The sequence below is a fragment of the Falco biarmicus genome, chromosome 6 (assembly GCF_023638135.1).
Source record: "Falco biarmicus isolate bFalBia1 chromosome 6, bFalBia1.pri, whole genome shotgun sequence".
Lineage (NCBI taxonomy): Eukaryota > Metazoa > Chordata > Aves > Falconiformes > Falconidae > Falco > Falco biarmicus.
In genome coordinates, this window is record NC_079293.1 from 61,417,129 (window position 1) to 61,433,339 (window position 16,211).

Below are 16,211 nucleotides of genomic sequence, written 5' to 3' on the forward strand. Positions count from 1 at the left end.
AAATCTCCCCACTTTTACCTTTCAATATTCTTTGCTGGTTTGCTCTATCAGCTGTCAGCTGCCATGTGTCTTTCTGATTTTGTGTGTATTTTAATATAGTAGCAGCTGTCTGTTGTACTTGATTGTTACAGTATATGAGGCTAATTGTGTTCAGTGCATTCAAAACCAAGGTTACAATAATTAATTCATCTTGGATCCTTTGTTTCTATTTTTCTGCTAAATCCAACAATATATTCCTGCAGTGAACGCCTCCCAGAATGGCGTTCTTTTCTCTCAGCCATACAAATGGGTAGAACTCCTACCCTGGGAAGCAATGAACATGCAGCTGCAGTTACCCTTGCCGCGAGTGACTGTGTTCGCTGTCTGGAGGGAGCGCAATATGTCTGGTTTGCATCAGGGGGTCTCCGTGGTTAGGCTTTGCACATTCAGCACATTGTTAGTGGACACACGCTTACTCTGTCAAGGCTTTGGAGCACATAAGAGAAAAAGCTCTGTTTGGCCCCTTGAGCTGAACAAAAAACTCTGTAGCTATAGCTAGAAAAGTGCTGTCCTGAGACAGTAAGTTCTCATGTCCGATGGTACTAGCACTTCTCCATCAATACTAGAAATACTTCGACTGACCCAATCCGGAAACAGCTTTGACACAACCATGCACAAATTCCTCCCATCTGTCGCCACAGAAATTATCTTGCATTTTGTGCTTCACAGCATTTCTCAATGTCATCCAGTTCTTGTTGCCTGATTATTTTAATCCTTCTTCCTACTGAGGGTGCCAAAGCTATTACTATGGTTTCTACACAAGACCAGTCTTCAGACCAAACTTTTGGGACCTCCATCAGCGAGCTCCTTATAGCAAGCTGTTTCTCTCAGCATATTGCCTTGTCCTTTATCCTCATTAGCCAGTTTCTTACCTAGCTTCCAGTCTTTATGGTGCTAATCCTGTTCCTCAGCTTAATTGATAATTTCCTACACTGCACCATACAAAAGCCTTACAGATTAGACCTACCGTTGGACTTTTGTCTACAAAAATCTGTTAATTTATCAGACAGACACTACATCTAGATTGGATGATTTACCTTTTGTGAACTAGGCTTCATTTTACCCAATTTTCCATTTATCTCCATGTCCCTAATCACTGCTCCCTGGTGTCTGCTTCTCATTTTAGTTTATTGCCTACTTCCCATACAATTCTTTCAACTGTCTATGTTCCCAAACTTGAAAGTATTCAGATTATTGTGTTCTGTTTCTACTTCTGATTTAGTAATTACCTTTTCTATTAACTATTGTGCATTGTCTTCATATTTAACTCTCATCCTTACTGAATGTGACAGAAGGTCCGGATTCATTTTGGTGCCAAACTAAAGGTTGTTCAATATTGGCCTCTGCTGTCTTTGCACACCAAAACTATTTCTTCTCTTCCTATACAAGAACTTTTTGCTGTTTGTTTCACTTTCTTCTTCATTGCCAAGCTTGGTTTATCATTTACAGCAGCTAGACTTAACCCCTTTTCTTTTTCACCTGCACAGTATCAGTTTGCTTTTGTGATTATTCTTTATTCCTCGTTTTCTCTCTCTTCAGTTCTAACACTTTTTTAAAAAGGATGGTTTGTCCAGTTGCATCTGGACCTCTCCCCTACACATTCTCCTCTTGTACTTAAGATATAAAATCTAGATTATTTTAAGTCAAAGCTATTTCAAATCTCCTTCAGACTGATTATGAATCTTTTAAACACCTGAAAGAACAGATACTGTTTCTTCTAAACTTAACACATGTAAGTGGTGGGGATAACTCCAGAAGTTTACTCCAGTTAATTCAGATAAGTTGCTTGGCAGCAGTGCCAATGACAAGCATCTATCCTGTATCATGGGTTTGAAAGCTTCCAGTTTAGTGGGAAGGGGGAGTTTAGGCAAAAAGAAGAGGCTTTTTGAAGACTTCTTAGCAGTTAATAAAATACCTTACTGCTTAGATTGAAAGCATGTAGAAGTGATGTCCTCTGAGTGACGTTATGTCTGCCTGTTGACCCATTCCTTCATTTTGGTAGGAAATAGAATGTAATTCGGATGCTTTAACCCTGTATATCATTGATTTGGCTGGTAGGAGGCATAACTGGAGTAAGCACTTCAATCTACTTAGTTAATCAAAACAGAAAAATTAATTAATTTCCAATTTTACCTATGTTTCTTCCCAGTTGCTCATGGACTATGTGGATGGCCAGGCATAACTCTTAACACACATCCTAAATACTCTACCTTCTTTTCTGGTAACTTCAGGAAACAAGGACTTACTCAATTCCATAAGAAATCTCCAATTTTATAATGCAGCTATTGCATTTAACCCTTACCGTTTGCTTTCAAAGACTATTCTGTCTACATCTCTAGGGGACTTCTAGCCTCTGTTTCCATATGCTAAGGTGGAAATAGCATTTAATTTGAAGAATCGCAATTTGAAAATCGAACATTTTCAGTAACATTTAAGCTTTTGAATGCAGCTGCTGCTTTGCTAATTCATGACTTTTTTTTGTTTGTTTGTTATCTCCCTTGGGTTGCAAATTATTGCCAAAGTATGTAGCGTGACACATTCATCGTACTCCCTTGTCTTCAAAAGTATGCTTGACTTGGGAAATGCTGAGGTTCTCATTGACTATCCCCCCCCCCCCCCCCGCAGTAGTTATGAAACTTGGCCTCTTAGTCTTTGTTTTCGTATTCACTGAGTATCATTTAGAAAAATTATGTTGTTGGTAAGATCCAGCTCTTTCAATAGGAGAATGTCTTTGTTATGTTTTCTTGTCTTCACTTTTTCTTGTAATAAAGAAAAAGGCAGCGTTTATTACAGTATTTTTTGCTTTCTGCAGTTCATCCAAAAACTTGCTTGTTCTCTGTTGTTTATTTGTATTGCTCAACTCCCCAAATTTCCTTTTTCAGCCCATGCTCACGAGCACCTTTACAACCCATACACTTTTGTTGAAGATTTATCATTCTGGAGTTAATTATTTCCAATAACAGGAAGATTTCTGCTAATATGACTGCACTTTCATATTTGGTAAGAATTTTAAAGCACTTCACCTTTACCTTCCACATGACTTTTCACTCCTTTTTTCACAACACTGTTTATTTCCTTCAGAATGCAAGAATTAAACTTCATAATGTACTCTGTGGTATATTTAAGAGATCTTTGAACAACATTTTCCTTATATTGAAACACAATATAAGAAAGAACGAATATCCAAATATTAACTTCAAATGAAAATGACTGATGGCTGGGAGCCTTATGCTAAACATAAGGATATCGTTGCATTTTCCACCAGTACGATGTTGCTGCCTCATTTGGCTGCTGTAGTGCTTGTGTCTGGAGCATTGTTGAGTACAGGGGCAGAGGTGGGTACACAAGAGACTAGTGTTATAGCCTTTCTGACTGTGGTCAGCAGTGACTTCAAATTACATACAAAATGAAGCAGCATCCTGAATTACAGACCCACCCCGCAATTCCCTAACCATTGCACACTAGCTCCCTAAACACTGCTCCCCCTTATCTACCCCTGCTAAGAAAGCAGTGAAGACTGAGGGATGATGGACTCTATATTCTGCAAGGTGGTGAAAATTCAGGTCCCATGACAGTGAAGTGAATTAACTTCTTCAAGAAGTCAAAATATATTCCTGTTCATATATCTATGTTCAACTCATTCTCCAAAGATGATTCTTTGTTGAAGACACTGAAGAAGGAGTATTTCATAATAACTGAAAGCAATACTGACCCTCAGCATAACATCATCCATACAGAGAAATGGGAACTTACAGTCCTGTGGTTCCTTTTTGGGTTTTATAAAAAAAACCAAAACAACAGAAGAATCTAATAAGTTCCATGTGAGGACTTAAAACCTTTGTTCATGATTTTGTTTGAAAAATAACAACTTCTCACTATAAGATAAGTAAACCACTTTCCCAGTGCCTTGTAGGTCAGAGCACTTAAGTGGTTCATTGCAAGCAAGTCTGACCATCCAATTAAGTAGATTACACAGGCAGGTATACTGTCTCTTTTCTTTCTCCGGGGACTGTCTGTGAACAGGCTGAGTTTACGCATTTATTTACTACAATTAACATTTACATTCTTTTTTCATTTCATGTTTTCTTTTGGGGAGCCAATATCAATTAGGCAATTTGCTGTTCAATATGACCAAAGGCAGAACTCAGTCACACAGTGGTGCTTTTCTCCCCCTGACTGGTCGGTCTGTCAGTACAAACTACTCCTTACTTCAGTCTGAAATTGGTTCTGTTTAGTGATTACATGAGTTTCAACTGGCTTCAAACACCTTTTATACAAACGAAACTTTACCTGCCTACCTACCTTATGCACATATTTAAAAAGAGTATAACCATGTCAAACCAAAAAGCTCTTTTGAAATTGCAAACAAAATTTTTAACATTTTAACACTTAAGCTATGCAGGAAGACGTGATACCATGACATGTCTCTTTTAATAAAAAAACCCCTTTTTGATTAAAAAGTTACACACGATAGGGAGGGAGAAGTGGAGAAAGAAAAGAAATATTATGACCAGATGATCATTGATAAAAAACCCCAAAAAACATACTATGAGGTGACAACCAGGTGTGGAGTAGCAAGGCACAGAACAGTGCTGTTGTCAGTAAACCCTGTCAAGCAGGCATTCACTAAGAATATTAAGAAATCTAAATTACATATTTAAGGGAATATAAACCCATGCATAGGTAGGTAGATCAGCTCCTGGCTGTTCTCTTGCTGTAATTATGAACTAGTTTCTGGTTAGGAAACCAAATTATTGTTCCATAATTAAAGAAAAGAAAAAAATTCTAAACTGAGATGCAAAATAGAAACTGAAGCTCTTTCAAGAACAGAAATCCTGCATTTGCTTCTATTATAAAACACCTATACCTGTTGTTCCTAAAATAAAGTATGCTTGCCGGAAATTCTGGCAACTGCTACTGCAGCTGTCAGGATTATCTCCATGGCAGATGTCTGGAAGCCTTAAAAGCTCCTTCTTGGGGTTCTGGGCTGCCTAATGCAGAACTGAGATTTGTTCTCTGGCTTACAGAATCCATGAGCTGTGTAACTTGTGTTTTCTTGTGCCCGAGATCTTCCAACTGAGATCTGAAAACATTGGAAAATGTGTGCTGCTGCAACCTCATAGATGAATGGGCAAAACAACAGTCGGGGACTGAGAATTGCCGGCTTGTGTTTCCTTGGGAGCATACTGAAAACAGGAGGTTTTCACTTTGCATTGCTGTTTTGATAACTAGGCATTTCCAACAAAAACGTATTTTGATACAAAACTCCTAACCAGTTGTGTTGTGAGCAGTCTTCTAACATGTGACAAACCCCCCCCCCAAAAATTAAAAAAAAAATCCCAAGCTAAAAGCTTTGAAAACAATCTACAAGACTTGAAATTTATGATAAGCTAGTGTCTGAAGAAATCTAATTGATATTGAAGCTTTCATTGTAACTTCTGCAATACAAATGCCGCATCTTTTATGCTCTTTTTGACATCTCCAAAACAGTGAGTATCCATGTTTCACTATTCATGCTTTGTAACTAATGAAACTATTGCAAGATAACACTGTGAAAGGAAGAGATATCCTTTTAACAATGCAGTATTTTCACAAAGCTGCCATATCTGTGCTGTGTTGTTAAAAATCTACTGTCAGACTGTGCAACATCTTGTAAGAGTCATTTAATTTTCCAGCTTCTATACTTTTTTGTATTTTTACTTCACAGCACTTTTAGTGTACAGCATCCTGCACCCTCAGACAAAGGGTGAGCAGATGTGGCCTTTTCTGTCACAGGAATATATATTCAAGTGTGACCAAAGACACACCTAGACTCCTACGTGACTCTTTTTTTTGATGTAATGGGAAGACGGTTATCTGCACCCTTCCATTGGTGGGACTCTGCTGTTAGAATTAGCAAGGAAAAGTCATTTTTAGAAACATCAGTAAGTGTCAGCAAGTGAGGTTTCAGCTAGCATTATTTCACACTTTTGGTGCTAAAAGGTTTTGAGGATCATGTTTATCTGTGTATCCAAGTCCTTTGTCACAGACACTGTCCACCATTCTGAATCATGATATATGACTTCCTTAATTTATTATGAAATATATGCATTTTCTTCATTTGGAAATTGCTACTCTATCTAGAAAGTCTGCATTTTTATAGCTGCATCTTGGATAAAATAATGAATGAATTTTCCAAGGCAGAATATAATTGATTGTACTTGGCTTGCTAGGTAATGATATAATATGGTGTGACTCGACCTGCTGGTGCAGAACACAATCAGTATGCATGCTCTAGCTGGTGGAAAACATAAAATAAACTGCTTAGATTATTTAGTGAGAACTCAATTTGCTTGAATGACTAAAGCACAACATACAGCTTTCAAATGAAAAGTATGAAGTTTAAAAAAATCACATAAAAATAAAGCTAAGGCTGAGAATAAAATGTAAAAAAGAATACCTCCTAAGCAAAACCCAGCTGAAGTTATACAAAAGTTCCAACCCTATACACCCAGAGAGCTGGCCCTTTATTTCCCAGCACTACTGGTGTCAGTGTATCCATGACAAAGAATGGCTATCACGGGCTCTGACAGGGCAAGGACAGTCCTGTTACTCAGAACATTAAACTTCCTCCATGCTATGCCTAGACATCCCTCTACAAAGCAAATCTCGCACTTGTATCGTATCCTACTGTCTGGTTCCAAAGCTGTTTACCGTCATGCCTATCTACAGAAAGCATGGGTGAAACCAGCCAGCGCAGGAGCAGGAGCCCCTTGGCTCTGCTGCACAGGCTCATTCCCTGCGCTGGGGCCAGGGCACTGGGGGCTCCTGACTGTGTGGGGTGGGACAGAGCTTTATGCAGGCTGGCTTTTGTACTCCTGGACCACTGAGGTTCATGGAACAAAGAAATCAAGGCGAAGTTCAAATCAAAAGATGAGTTTGAAAGACAAGAGGTTAAGATGAATATGATAGTAGAGGATAACGTAACAACAACAACAACGATGATGATGATGATGATGATGATAATAATTAGTTAAGTTTTAGGACTGATGGCCTTTGTTTTTCAAAGCAGGACATAATAGTGCTTAAGAAGAAGGTGAAATGAGAAAAGATAGCTAGGAAAATTTAAAATATAAAAATTTTATAAAATGTATCAATATGGTGAAATTTTTAAAAAAGGATTGAAGATACAGAGTTGTATACTTAAATGCTATGACAGTGGCCAACATTCAGCCACCAAAGAGGCCAGACACAGTTCCCCATCCACTGGAATATTTGGAATCAATTACTGATTACAGAAGAACTAAAAGGAGAACTTTTATTTGAAGGGTACAGATAATTTTAAGAATGACGCACTACAGTCTAGTCATCAATCTATGACTATATGAAAAAAATGAAAGTCATAAATCATTACATTTTAATACAATAACACCTTGAACAATTAACATATTTAACTGCAAGTATATCACCAGAGCTGTGTCAAACATACTGTATTTCTTTGTAGCTTCTATGGGCCTGGGAACCGTTCAATGCACTACAAAGATACCTGCATATGGGGTAAGAATATAAATGCAGCTGTTTATAAACTCACTGTCCTGCATATCATGATGTTGCAAGTCTGTATTGTAAAAAAATGAAATGCTAACGAATCAAAATACTTCAAACACAATCTTCTTCTTAGTTTGGTCTCAGAGGCTCTAAAGCACAGTTAAACTCATTTCCTGCAGTTTCCATGGATTTTCATAGATTTACTCCTATAGGTGCAATAAACCTGTCTGGTGATAAAAGTAGCAGCACAGGGCAAAAATCATAACTGTTTCTTGAAAGCCTCATAAAATTATATTCTGCAAGGGGCACTAAACCACTCAGTTGATCCTAATTCAGCATAAAACCATTTGCTTCCCAGAGAAGTGGGGCTGTGCCCATTGGCCAGTGCAGCCAGAAGCAGAAGGAGCTGCATATCTGATGGAGACATACAGCTGGGCTGGGAATGAAACAGCTTTTTAGAAGCTGGAAAACAAGCAAGTGTACACAGTCTTAGGAGGGGAATTAATTTAGATCATTTAATGTTAACATATTAGACTTCAGTATTGAGTGCAAGTCGCACATTTCACAGTTCTAATTCCTCATATAAAATGATAGCAGATAGTAAACCACAAAGAAAAGGAGGAGGTGATCTGACTAAGGATAAAACCACGATAACTAAAGAAATAAGCAGATAACTAAGTGGGTTTTTAAATCTAGATGATCTCTGAATATAGTCTCTCTTTTCAAATTTGTTCTGCAACCTAAGTTTGAAGGGTATGAAAGGAGACACTGACAGCTTGGGAAACTGATGCTACATTTCAAGTAAAGGCCCTTCCAGAAATCCCTGACAAAGGTCATCTCCTCATCAGCACTTCAGCTGGGAAGAACAAAGGAGAGACACACATGAGTTATACAGATTGCAGGCTGAGTACAAACCACAAAGGAAAAGCAGTGATGAAAAATGTAAATACAGTTTTACCATCTATGGGGTAACAGGCTTTCTGGAGAAATGGAGAGACAAGAGCATTGCACCAGGTGCTGGAGGGACCTTTCCTACTTCTCAGGTTGAAGGGACAATCTCATGAAGGATGAAATCCAACCAGATGAGGTGCAGAGAAGGGCTTGCTCTGATTAGTAAACTAGGGGCTGAGAGAGGATATGACTGTTGTCTGTTAATGTACTAATGGAGTAAAATGCTACGGAGACAGGGGCATTCTTCATACTAAGTGATACTCTTGGCAGAAAAATGAGTGGGACAAAACCAGCCACAAGTAAATTTATGCTAGAAATAAGAAGGTTTGTAATTGTTAGAGTAACAGTCTCCCAAGCAAAGCAGTGGAGGTAAAAAACCTAAACAGGCTGAAGTAAGAGTTCAGTAAGAGTTTATGAAGAATACTGCATGATACAGTTAACCATAGGAGAATGAGATTTTCAGTTTTCTAATCAGATGAGTAAGGGGCAGAAGGGACCACCAGCTACATCAGAGGTGGAACTCAACCAGTGTATCAGCACAGATGATGAGGCCTTGCTTTCAACCAAGAAACCTTCCAGTTCTGAGCCTTCCCTTCCTGAGCATTTTTTCAGAACAGGTCTTAAGGGGAGGCCAGGGTGCCACCGGGGTTGAGGGCTGACATGCACTTACTGTAGAAAAAGAGGGCATCAATGAGGTTGAAAATTATGCGACCTCTACATTGTGTTCTCAGTCAAATTTTTGTTGCTATACTTGCTTTTCTTCTGTCTGCAAAATTCTTAAAGCCATAAAACCAAACCAAAATGCAATAGCAAGGAACAATTTTGTGTTAGACTGAAGCTTTGAATTTTCACTGTCTTGTTCAGATTAATTCAGGTACCATTAGTATCACAAAGTCTGATTTGAGTTGGTTAGCTATTCAGAATTTTAATGCTTTCATTTATCTAACACTCCTTTGGGCCACTATTTTAGCTATCAAGTAACCTTCTTTTATGAATAAATGATGGTACAAAGCAATCACCTCCAGCACCTTGATGCTACTTTCATATGATGGACACTGTGGGGGATACTTGTGAATAATGAAGTGCCATTCCTTGTAACTGGAGAGCAAATGTGTGCCTGTACAACACAATGTTTTAAATATTAGAGGACCTGAGAGGTAAAAGTTTAACGTCAACACAAATCTGCTGTATATTTTGGCATTTACACTACCAGGCAAGCCATTGGTTTAGCTAACAAGAAAGGTTTAATTCATGGACAAACTATAAATTCAGAATCAGTATGAATGAAACACCTTGTTCCCGGGCAAAAAAGTCTATGGGATTTTTGGAAAAGCCTTTCCCTTTATGCTGCCACCCTGGGTCTGGTTACAGCTGTTGAAAGTTATCTCTGATAAATAAAATTAAATTAGTGAAACAGTTTCTGACCAACAGGTACTCAAATCTTAAAACTAGTAACAACAAGACCAAAATGAGCTCTCTTTAAAAACTACAAATCATAAAATAGAATTGGTTTTGGTGTGGGAAGCCTGAAGTATTAAAAATAAAAAAATCTGCTCTTTTACGGTGTAGATCTAACAAAGTTTGGAGGGTTGTTTTGTTTCATTGTTCTGCATTGATGTTTCTTCAGGCATACTGCTGCTACCCAAACACATCTCTCATTTCCACATACCTTGTAGTGGAAGAGGAATAATCCACAGAAAAGGCTGTAGAGGTCAGCCGTGAGGAGGGAGAGGTTGACGGCTGTAGCACTGGTTTTCTTTATGACCACTGGCATAAAGCTGTAGAGGCCAAACATACAGGCACTAAAGCCAACATACAACAAACCTGCAGAAGAGAAACAAGAAGCAAAGTGACCTTTCATAGCCTGCAGAAATGGCTTGCATTGGGAGGAAAAAGGCTGTGTTTTTAGAAAAGAATAATGCTTTTTCCAAGAAACATGGGATCAAATTATTAAGGTACACACACATATATAGAGAGAGACTAAAACCATAATTCTAAATATATAAGAAAACCAGTGAAAATCATATCAGCAGTGAGCAGGAGGTCTTTCCTCTGTGGTCCCCATAATATCAGCACTGTTTTAAATCGGTGTCTTATAAGTGCATACCTCAAGTCCAACATAAATTTGGATTAAATGATGCATTCAGATACCTCAAATCTAGTCTCTTAAGGAGCCGAATGTCTCCAACACCACCTGAGTTCATCTGAATGGGATAGAGCACACAATAGCTTCCTGGGAATGGACCCACAAAATGAACGCAACACTATTTGCAGAGGAGTTAATGAGCCAATGGATGAACGCATGAGGACAGCACTCAGGTGATAGAGGTCCTAGTCCTATTTTACCAACAAACCTGACAAATTGCTTCACAGTTTTGCACCTCTCTTCTTCTGCCCCTTTTTGTCTGCCTTCTTTAATAAAGCTTTCTGGAGTTGAGACTCTTTCTTGCTACATGTTTACAGAGTGCCTTACACAAATTGGATTGTTAGATGCTAATATAATAAAAATACATTACAGTAAAAATCTAATTTAATTTAAAAACCTAAATAACTTACTAGGAAAAAATTCATTGCTTCAATTATTACTTGATAAATCCCAAGGCAAATTAATCAATATGAAGTTAAAAAACCAGCAAACACTTCACTCATCTGCTCTCATGTAAATGATACTTCTTAGGCTGCGGTATGCTGCAGAATTCCCAGCTGATATGCGCACGAGCCTAAATTTAGATTCACACCAGCTCTTCAGAGCATGTTGTTGTTGACTAAAACTTGCAGAAAATCTGATTGCCCGAGTCCTGAAAAGAATTAGAAGGTGGGAGGAGCCTGTATGTTTTGTATCTGTTTGTGAATCCACTTAGTTAACAACTCTTTAGGAAAGCTATCTAAAGGACAAGATCAGCTGTGACAGTTTGAGTCCCTTGGAAGCATCTGAATGGAAGGGTACATCAATCCGAAACAAACACAGCAGTCACAATATGTCAGTGTCCGTATATCAATTGTTATGGCATGATAATGAATTGGAATTTATATTCAGAATATGGATAATGAGAAGAACTGCTTTTACTAACCCGTAACAGATTTTTAAGGTATTGTATATGGGTATATGCATTGCATATGGGTAACAACAGAATCAGTCTTAGGCAGCACCTGAAAGAATCACTTTATGCAAACTGCAACTCTTACGTAGTAGGTAAATGATTGCATCAAATGCAGTGTAGTTTTTGTCAATGAGAAACTGTTTGCATACATGAGCATTACAACAGCTTTTCTTCCAGGTTTCAATCAAGAACAAGTCAGGCGCAAAAGTCATTCTGGACCCAAAGTCAGCATTCTCAAAGTACAGTCTGCAAATCACCAGCTGGTCCACTGAGGCCCTCTGAGTTTGGATTTACCACACATATCCGGGTGCTTTGCTGGGTTCTGCTCTCAATTGACAGCACAATTTTATGGTATTGCCTTGGTGTTCACATTCTTCGGCAGCCAACTTCATACCTTTCACAGGCTGCTTTTCCAAAGGGCATTCCAGTTACAGTGGAAAATTGCTTAAACTGTAGCTGTCCTATCAGAGGTGATTGTAAAGTAGCATTTCATTTACACCTTAAAATACATGTAATACTCACCAGCTGGATGGCATTTAGTGGTGACAAAAAACAAACTGGAAATAACATCATATGATTTTCAGATATTGCCTCTTAGAGGGCCAGTCTTCTGATTAAAAATATGTTTTAAGTCAAAGGCTTGGGCCTCAGTTTCTTTGGGTACCCCTGCAGTGCAAATGGCAGCCTTGGGAATCGCCACTAGTGCTGCAGTCGCAGGTGCTGGGATCCACATCTAACCAGGCACTGGGTCACCAGCACCAACTGCCTGTAGCAGGTACTGGAAGGAAGCAACCTGGCAAGTCAGGAGGTGCTTTTGTAACAACTTGCTGATCAGCTGGTCTGTGTTAAACCCTGAGAAGTTCATCATCCTAACTGTTTGCTTTCACATGTGCTGGCATTGTCCTAACTGAAGGCTTAACATGCATGAAGGCAGCCGTGGGTGGGATTCATTCCACCTAACTCTGGACACATACTGAGGGTTGGTGGTCAATGAAGAGACTGGGAAATGTAAGGGTGCATATGACAATCTTTTAAGATCAGCCTCTTTAAGACACCACCTTTAGTATAGTAGGATTTGTGCCATGCCTGTTTATTGATGCTGATGATAAAGAGAGTCTATTTATATAAATCAGATGTCCACATCCCAGGTATGTAAAGCTGGTGGAAGGAATCCCATCTTGTCTGTCAGTGTACACCCTGATGGGTAAGGTCACCAGTTCTGCCTGGTTAGGTGTGAATGCCTCATAAGTGTCTGAACTGGGCACTTAGGCTCATAGGATTGTGGGGTGATTCAAGCTGGAAAGGAACTCACAGGTCTCTAGTTCAAACCTTGCTCAAAACCAGACCAAGTTGCTCAGGACTTTTCCCAGCCTGGTCTTGAACCCTCTGAGGATGAGAACTACACAACCTCTTTGGGAAACCTACTCCACTGCCTGCCTGTCCTCAGTGTGAAGATTTTCCTTTTATCCAGTCTGAATTCACTCTCATTTCAGCTTCTGCCTGTCGCCTCTCACTCCCCTGCCATGCTCTGTTGTGAAGACCTTGGCTCTGTCCTTTTGATAACCTCCCTGTAGGTAACTCCTCAAAGCCGCCTCTCTCTTAAGAAAGACACAGAACTACTGGAGAGGGTCTAGTGGAGGGCTATGAAGATGATTAGAGGACTGGAGCATCACCCCTGTGAGGAAAGGCTGAGAGAGCTGGGGCTGTTCATCCTGGAGAAGACTCAGAGAGGATCTTACCAATGTCAACAAATATCTTAAGGGCAACTGCCAAGAGGACGGGGCCAGGCTCTTTTCAGTGGTGCCCAGCAACAGGACAAGGGGCAACAGACACAAACTACAGCACAGGAAGTTCCATCTGAATATGAGGAAGAACTTTACTTCAAGGGTGACAGAGCCTTCGAACAGGCTGCCCAGAGAGGTTTTGGAGTTTCCTCTGGAAACATTCAAAACCCACCTAGACGTAATTCTATGCAACCTGCTCTAGGAGAACCTGCTTTAGCAGGGGGTTGGACTTGATGATCTCCAGAGGTCACTTCCAACCCTGACCATTCTGTGATTCTCTTCTACAGGCTGAACAAGTCCCAGTCCTTCAGTATTTCCCCACTTCTCTTAAGACTAGGCATCTTCATACAGATGGGCAGGATCTGCCCCCAGGGACTGCTCTAAAGTAGCCCCAGTACCACTAGGACTAACATGCCTTTGGAACTTCTGCCTTTAGCTCCTGAGCATGCTGGTTGAATGTTGCATGTTTTAGCCTTTGTGTTTTTACTCCAACAGCTATCATTCCATTGGGATGAAACTGAATTTGTTATGATTTTAATACTGTCTTCTTGGAATAAAGACCATTCAGAAATATTCAAACCCTCTGTAACAAAGGACACTTCCTTGGAGATTCAAATGGCTTTTCGCTTAAATAAAACTGATGTTAGTTTGTTTGTTGTTATTTAATCTATCACTCTACAAAACCTGTCACAGTCTCATATGAAACCATTCACTCAGAACAGTATAATGATTCTCCTTTCAGTCAGGTTGCCTGTAAGTATTAATACTTAAACCTTCAAGGATTCAAACAGAGCTACACTGATTTATACTAAGTGTACTAAGATGATGCTATGTATCGGGGGAATTTCCAAAATTAGAACCAGGAGGGCCACAGCCTGTTTTAAACATGATAGACATAACAGATTGGCTTTAGATCTTTATATTAAAAAATCACTTGCATTTTACATCAGTTGAAAGGTAGCTAATCCATTCTTAATAGCACAATTATGGCAGATGGCAACAGGCCACCCTGAGATATTTATTAGGTTGCCTGCTGTGACTTTATCACTACCATTCAGAGGGCTGATGATTTAACTCTGCTGGACTGTAGGTTTGAGTCTGTCACAGCGGATAACTTCAGGACAAGGCTGTGAACACCCTGGCATAGATTTGTCAATCACTACTTGACAACCTTGTATCACTGCCAATGCAATTGAAAGCACACCGAGTGCAGTGTAAGCCAGGGAAGAACACAGAACTACACATAACTGTCACCATTTGATCCGTGTTCAACTACACTGCATTTCCAATGATTGCTCTAACACAACAAGTACATATCTATGATGCTCTTGCTAAGATGAGATGATCTCCTCTTTATGAGGAGACTCATATAGGGACTCTTCAGAATTAGCGACTAACTTTCAATGACATTTTAATGGCACGACAGACCAAGTAAGACTTTATTTTAATAGCGCGTTTCACCAATACTGAGTTACAACAGAACTCCCATGGTAGCATGTATGACATTTACATGGGTAGTAGATAATTCACTATGACCACTGCTAGTTCCATCAGTACCAGATTAATTATGTCCCTGAGCTCCTTATTATGAAGTATAAACAAATACTGATGCAATTATGCTAATTATCTCAGATTAAAGAAGGCAAATACACTTATAGTACGCAGTTGAGTATGTTTCTCCATGGATACTTTAAATTGACTTGTCATTTAGCTTTACAGCTCAACCGTCAAATGTCCAAGACTTTTAAGTGCATGCAGTGTTTTGCGAAAGACGCGCTGCCTTTATTAAGGTTTATAATGATGAGAAGAAATTCTGAATTAAGGAAAACACAGTGTATTCCAGAACTTCTATCACCTGTCCTCCGGGATTCCCTACATAACCAGTTGCCTTTGCACACCTCTGAGCTATCATTTTGATGCTCATTCTGAAACTAAGCAACAAGCTATTGTCAATGGTTTGCCAAAGCTTGAATCCCCTGCTAAGTACATCAGCTCTACACTATTAGTATTCTTTTATTTCTTCTATTGTCATAAATAGTAAAAGAGTGATTACAGGGGCTCTGCAAAATGTTGTTTTGCTTTTAAGGCAAATAATTTGTCGGACTAATTAGAAGGGAGTCTAAGATCATAAACTCAGCTTCCAAATTGAAATGGGAAAATGCAATCCACTGCATCGCAAAACACCATAAAAGCTTCATTGTGCACAATGCTACCTAAACTTGTCTAAAAGACACATCCGCTATGCTCCACCAAGACTACTTGGAAAGCAATTAACCATTTGTATACAGAAATGCTCCCCTTGGAAATGAGTTTATGAGGCTATAATATGCACTGCAAGTACGTTTTTGGGTTTGGTTGTGTTTTTTTATGTTAGGTTCCATTTTCTTTCTTTGGCATTCATTGAAAAGGTTTGGCTCTTAATGACTACCTCATTAATTTGTCCCAGTGTTGCATTGAATCTTAGAACTGGAACCCCATTATTGTTTTACTTCACGGCTGTCTGAATAATTATCTTATGGCATTCATATGCTTAACCTAATGGCGCAAGGAAAGCATAATATGGCAATGGAAGGACAGATCATTTAAGAAAGGTCGAGGTATGGAGTTCAACCTTTGGCAGTAACTGGCGGCAAAGTCACAAACATTGGCTCCTGTGAAAATTTGTGCCTGCCTCCCCAAACATTGCTTGTCTCCACGCTTCCTTCAGCAACTATCTTCAATGAGGTAAAGTCTTTTCTTACCTATTTGCCAATCCCAGGGAACTTTCAACAGCTCTTTGTGTTCCATGATTGCCCTATAAGAGAAGAGA

General features: G+C 39.3%; 1 protein-coding gene across 1 annotated transcript in view; it reads right to left on the reverse strand.

The window, feature by feature from the left end:
• Positions 1-16,211, reverse strand: part of SLC35F1 (solute carrier family 35 member F1) — a 253,934-nt gene that overhangs the window by 12,480 nt on the left and 225,243 nt on the right. The window contains exons 6-7 of the mRNA XM_056344452.1: positions 16,144-16,196; positions 10,187-10,341 (exon numbers count right to left, since the gene is read on the reverse strand). Of these exons, the coding sequence (XP_056200427.1) occupies positions 10,187-10,341; positions 16,144-16,196 (208 nt within the window). The remainder of the gene's footprint in view (positions 1-10,186; positions 10,342-16,143; positions 16,197-16,211) is intronic.